Source organism: Fulmarus glacialis, unplaced genomic scaffold (assembly GCF_000690835.1).
Source record: "Fulmarus glacialis isolate BGI_N327 unplaced genomic scaffold, ASM69083v1 scaffold4670, whole genome shotgun sequence".
In the NCBI taxonomy this organism is placed as follows: domain Eukaryota; kingdom Metazoa; phylum Chordata; class Aves; order Procellariiformes; family Procellariidae; genus Fulmarus; species Fulmarus glacialis.
Genome location: NW_009185693.1, coordinates 1 through 6,568, shown reverse-complemented (window position 1 = coordinate 6,568; position 6,568 = coordinate 1). Strand labels below are relative to the sequence as shown.

The 6,568-nt window shown below is 40.2% G+C and overlaps 1 protein-coding gene across 1 annotated transcript; it reads left to right on the top strand.

The window, feature by feature from the left end:
* The first annotated feature begins 3,451 nt into the window (after positions 1-3,451).
* On the top strand, positions 3,452-5,234 carry LOC104072469. The gene is given in 3 exon segments (XM_009573316.1): positions 3,452-3,661; positions 4,010-4,501; positions 4,503-5,234. Coding segments are annotated over 3 exon segments (1,434 nt in total).
* The last annotated feature ends 1,334 nt before the right edge of the window (positions 5,235-6,568 follow it).

Sequence of the window (6,568 nt, the reverse complement as noted above, 5' to 3'; positions counted from 1 at the left end):
AGCATATTATTGGAAACAGAGCTGTTCCATTCCACCTTGTTACTAGTTAAACTGGTTAAAATGTCCTACTGATTAAAGAATTATATTTAGGATCATATAATCCAGAATTTTATTTTGGTATGTACCATATTTTTTTCTTGCAGAACCTTTAAAGTGTATTTCTCAATTGATTCTATAGTTATATTTACACTGAATTATTAGGAGTTCTAACTAGACTTATTATTTTACAGTACTGAGTACAATTACACTAGTAAAGCCACAGAAGTAATATGATCAGTATGAAATATTTCATATAACGCTGATCTGTTCATATTTTAAGGTTTTCATAATTTTATTCTAGAACACATTAGTCTTCATGGTAATGAAACAACAGGGAGAGCAAGTGCATGCTCAGAAAGAAGTTTTGTTTTTTTTTTTTTAATTATTTTTTGTTATTATATTATACAGCTCAAACTGGAAAGTACAGTAATATATGTAAAAATGAAAAAAAAACCTAGTGGTTTAGAACTCTAAAAATATAAGGCAAGATAACATAGAAGACAATGAATCTTACTTTTAATGTAGAGATATCTGTGGTAGAAGCTCAAATGTCATCACTTCAGACCATTAAAAAAATGAATACTTCTTTGAGAACCAGATTTGGAAATCATTGTGACAGAAATCACAATTGACTGTTGGGAAATGGGGGAACTGGAGAAAGTAGAAAGCAACCATCTGGCATTTTGTGATAAAGGGCAGAGGGAAGACTAATAGGCATTCATCTCAGCTAGAAGTTCATATTATTATTGTATCATCATCATGCCTGCTACCAAGCAATCTGCTTCTTGGAAGAATGGAATAGAAAACTATATGGCACAAATCTGGTGGGCCTTCTCACAATATGAGAAAAAAACAGCTGTTAACTGAAGTGGATCACTGGATGTCATTGGTATCACTGAACACCTAATAAAATCAGTCAAGGTGAACCTGAGAAATACTGATTCAATAACTAGTGTTCTCATTCTCATACCAGACAGCAGTAATCTCCTTCTACACTTGTGTCTTGATGCTTGTGACTAGGAAAGATTTAAGTGTCCGCCTGTAAGATTTTCTATCCCTGTCTTGCATGCAGTTTTGTTGGACAGATAAATAACTGTATGAATATCTCCGATTTTTTTTTTTTTTTTTTTTTTTTTTTTTTTTCTAAAAGAGTGTTCCTGGCAGTGTAAATCATGTAAGGACATTTTATATTTTTTTATGTTCAAATATCCTAAACTGAAGTCCACAGAAAAAATTCACGGGATTTAATAAGGTGTACCAAATCCAGGGTGATACTTTTCCTCAAATTTCCTTCTTGCAAGCACAGAAAACCTGGTTTGTACTAAAGCGAGTATTTTCCTTCCTTCCTTTAAAGCACTGAAAACTGACCACAGGTGCAGATGGGACACATCAGGATTCCCTTAATAATTTTAAAAGTAAATATTTCTTATCATTATTGTATATTTAGCAATAATAATAGATGATTCCCTTATGTCAACCTGTTCTTTTTTAACAAAAAATGGAGCACATTACATATGCAGCTTTTTATATTTTACCTTGGTTCCTATATTTCTTATGAAGTGCAGAGAATTATTTTGTGTTCATAGGTCCTGTGTTTGTAAATAGTGTATGGGTCCTCCTAATATATAGCTATTTTTTTGTTGCCCGTTATTGCAGAAGATAGGGACTAGACTGCATGAGGGAATCCCATCCCTCATCCATTCAGTCCTGTGTGGTTTCATTCCTAAAAAAATTGTCTGGTTGAGTGAGAAAAATATATCTAATAATGAATTCTCACAAAGGCATGTAAGAATACAAAAAATTTCGTAGTAATACTATAAAAATTGCAAACAACATTTTCTTCAACTTTCCTTCCCGGCTGCTTAAATTTTAGTGGTTAAGAGAATGATAATAGAGATTGTTTATAGTTCTACTGCCTATCCAAGCTATATATCCTCAAAGACTTGTTCAGGAAAAATAAAATCAAGCTCTTTAAATCACAAGTATTCTTACTGAATAAACAACCAAAGAAAACCATGACTACTCTCAGCAGAAAAGGGAAGTGAAAAAAACAATGAGAATGAATCATAATCAGGCTTACATATCATGAGCAGCAACCATGATATCTATAAAAATGCAACAGATTTGAGCAGGCAATGGTGCAAATCAATATTTTGGCTGCAAGAGCTTAGTGAAGTTTCTGAGGTGTTTCAAATATTTCTTGGTTCTATATAGAAAGAAGTGTTGAAAGATAAAATAAATATAACTGCATACAAATAAGTTATTTTAATTTTTGTTTATAATCATAAAGTAAGTTGTTAAACCAAAGGATACTGACCAGATCTTGGATAAAGAGAAAAAAAGTTATTCAGTAATTTTTTTTAGGGACAAGAATTTTGAACATTCTTGTTCTATTCCATATAATTTTTAGTTATATATGAACTTTGCCACCTTTTTAATAGTGGGTTGAAAACTTTAGCATTTTTTTATATAAGGAAAATCAAGCATAAACATGAATGAAATTTAGTGTTGAATTACATCATTCTATTAATGTTTTGCTGCATTCAGAGTTGCATCTTCTTTTGCTCACACCTAATTAGAAGTACCATGATTTACCTGATCATTCTGATCTGTAAAGTGTATGAGGAAGGAAATGGGAATTTGGATTTCTTGAAGATGTCATTATGGTTTTTATTTAGCTTGAAACTTAGTTGGTAGTTAACTTCTGCTGACTACCAATGCTTGGAAGGGTCTCTTTTGTGAAAAAGAGCAGCTATGACATGTTTATAACTCTGCAACATTACAAATTTAGGTACCCAATTTCTTAGGGAATGTTGCATATCTTTTACATGTAGGTAGATCACTCACTGCAAGATACAATAAATTTCTCAATTTTCAGGAGAAAACGTTATGGAGAAAAAGCAGCAGAAAGCTTTCTTTTGAAAGTTCTTTTGGAGGTGAGATATTGCACCTAGGAATGCAAAAGCCAGAAAGGTACAAACAAGCAAAATCCTACCTTTACCTTCCTGGTTAGGCCATCTATGAGGAGCATGGAGACTTTGTGTTTTACACCATGTCTCATGAAATTTGTCTATATTTTATCTTATACCGTCTTTGTGTTTTAACTGGCTTCAGTGGCTCTCAAATTCATAGCCTCAGAAGCCTTATTTACAGGAGCAGATTTAAAGAAGAATAACTTTCCCATGGCACCATCTGAGAGATGTGGGGTCAGTCGTCTCAAGTTGGCCAGAACCTGAAAACAAAGGCTCCCACTGGAGGCTCGCTGAGTGCCTGCTCTGTGTGAGAGACTGAACTGTAGAACATTTGTCTCAAAGATTGCTTATCTAAGAAGAGCAGCTGCAAGGCCACGGAGGCCTCCAGTTTGCAGGGGCTGTGCTCTGAGCAAGACTCCATGTTGTCTAGGAATGTGGCAATGTACCGTTGCCATGGAAACTGCAGCCCTCGAAGAGGAATAAAGGGGACTGACAAGACGACCCCCGGTGCGATCGACCACGGCCAACTCCAGAGAGATCGCTCACCGTGGACCCCAGAGCGACCGCTCACTACCGAAGCACTAAAAGACTTGGATTCTGAGACGTCGCAGATCCATGGTGGTGACAATTCTCGCAACTCTATCCCGAATGCTTGCTTGATTTCTATCTTTATTCTAATCTATCCTATCACTACTAACTTTTACTTTTGATAATAGACGTTGTTTAGGACATACAGTCTTGCTACTAGGTTTTACTTTTGATGATAAAAGTTGTTTAAGACATATGGCATTTGACCTCGTTTGTGTCTTAATCTCGCTCTTGGGATCACATCGAAACCTCCCTTGATATTGGATCATAACATTTAAATTGGCATCACAGACAGGATCCCTTGAGACGAGAGTGCCGTACTGTTTTACGTGAGACCTGTCAGGGAACGTTGTTGCGTTGAGGAATCCCTAATTGTTGAATCCCTCCAAAACCTCATTCGGTCCCTTCAGGGGCAAGTGGCGGAATTAAAGGAACAGCTTGAAGGAGAGAGAGACCAGGTGAAACATCTGCAGATTGCTCTTAAGGAGCAACTCCTTGCGGGCACTGCCCACGAGGAAATACCCCCAAGATTGGAAACTGGTTATCCTTTTAACGACTTGCAGGCAGTGAGAGAAAAAGTAGAGAAATTAGAACCGCCGCTCTTGCTGCGACCCTTGGTTAAGACCGAGTATATTTATGATGATGATCAGGATCAGTTCCCCCAAGTTACAACCAAGGAGGTCCCCTATACTGCCACCGAGTTCGCAAAATTAAAAAAGGATTTTGGTCAAACCCTTAGGGAGTTGGAGACGGAGTATATGTGGAGAGTATTGTTATCTGGGCGGGATCAGATTTTGTTAAGTGAAAAGGAGGCGGAAAGGTATTGGGAACCGGGAGTATTATTGACTACCGGGAATTACCACGCCCTTTGGTCTTTAACCCAGTGGGCACCCTATTGGGTGGGGGGGTTTGAACCCTTTGGAGAGGGGGGATCCCCTCGCAATCACGGGGACTGTTGATCAATTAGTGGAAAGTGCGCATAAGGCAGCTTGCTTGCAGATGATGTATGATTGGAAGTTGGAGCCTAGGCAGGAGTCCCCGATGATGATGCCTGTAGATCCTGAGCCAATGACTGCCCTTATGAGGGGACTCCCCGATTCCTTAAAGCCGATTGGTATACAGTTACAGGGGAAAATACAGGCAATGCTTCAGAGCGAAAGAGTTGCAGCTGCTTTAGAAGGACTTACACCTGATCGGCACTGCTGGTCCCCGGATAGGAAGATGTGGACTTGGGGGGAGGTCTCCCAAGAATTGATCAATTACAGGCACAAGTATGGCCCCGTAAACCTTCCGACCACTAAAACAGACCCTAGAGGCCTAAGGCGAGCTGAAGTAAAAATGGTTCCATGCCCTGAAGGTGATGGAAAAACACCCCTCACTAAACCACCTGGAGGGAGGGACATCCCAAATAAGCGCAGCAGTCTGTGGGCAAAGGGGTGCCAAAAGGGGATCCTGTGTGACTTAATGGATGGATTGCCAACTGACAAGGTAGAAAAACTGGTGTCTGAATGGCCTGATAAATTGGCAGATAAAGAGACGGGTTCTAAAAATACCACCCTGAGTGCACCCTCTTTAATTGACTTATCAGAAACAAAATCAGAAACAAAGGTCCCCCGATATTTGGCGGAAAACTAGATCCTTCGCCCTCCAATGGTGAGCAGGGGGGTGAAGGTTGGTTATATATCAGACGGCTCACTGAAAATGGCCGGGGTGACTTACTAATTACAAGCTTTGTGGGGCCAAAACAAATCCAGGTCACATTTTTAGTAGATACTGGGGTTCAAATTTCAGCTATCAAAACAAAGGATGCTACTAACTGTGGGGTTAAATTTTCTAAACAGAGGCTGTTTGTAGCAGACGCATTTGGCAATGTTCAGCCACAGGCGTTAGCAACAGTCAACCTACGATTGCCGGGAGAAGATATTGCCACCATGGTGGAAATGGTTGTGGGAGAATTTCCACTCAACCTCCTGGGACTTGATGTTCTGAAAGGGAGAACCTGGACTGATAATAAAGGGAGATAGTGGTCATTTGGCGCTCCAATAATAGACATTTGGCTGCCACAAGCCGCGCTGACACTTCCCCCTTCAAAGCTTACAAATGTTAAGCCTTAACCGATACCCTTGGGGGCCAGAGACCCTCGAGTGAAGTAAAGTTTTTAGGGGCCTGGTGGAAGGGAGGAATGACATGTATCCCACCTGACGCACTCTCCTTGCTAGATCAGATTAAGATGCCAGAGTCAAAAAAGGACTTACAGCATGTTCTGGGGCTGCTTGTGTTTTGGAGAAAACACATTCCTGATTCTTCAGTTATTGCAAGACCCCTATATGACTTGTTGCAAAAAGGGGCCCAATGGGAATGGACTGAGCCCCATGAGGAGGCATTGCAGTTGCTGGTGTTTGAAGCAACTACCCATCAAGCTCTGGGTCCTATTCACCCTACAGACCCAGTCCATATCGAATGCGGATTTGCCAAAACTGGGCTATCTATACATTTGTGGTAAAATGGCCCCGAAGGACCCACTCGACCCATTGGATTGTACTCTCGCAGTTTTAAAGATGCTGAAAAAAGATACACAGCTTGGGAAAAGGGTTTGTTTGTGGTCAGGTTATCCTTTCAGAAAGGCTAAACGAACTATCCGACAACAACCAATAGTGCTCAGAGGCCCATTTAAAGTAATTAAAACAGTTTTGGCTGGAACTCCACCCCCTGACAGGGTGGCCCAGAGAGCCTCTGTGTGAAAATGGGATGCCCAGATAGAACATTACTGCGACATCTTCTCGGTACCCGAGGGGGCTGTAAAGATGTTAACCATTCAGGAGGAGATGGGCCCAGGTAGGGAAACAAGTGAACTCCCTCCTGTAATACAGGTTGCCCCTCCATTTTCCAGGCAGTTACAGAATGTTTGGTTTACTGACACGTCTTCCAAACAGGAGGGATATATCGAGCTGTGGCACTCCGTGTAGACA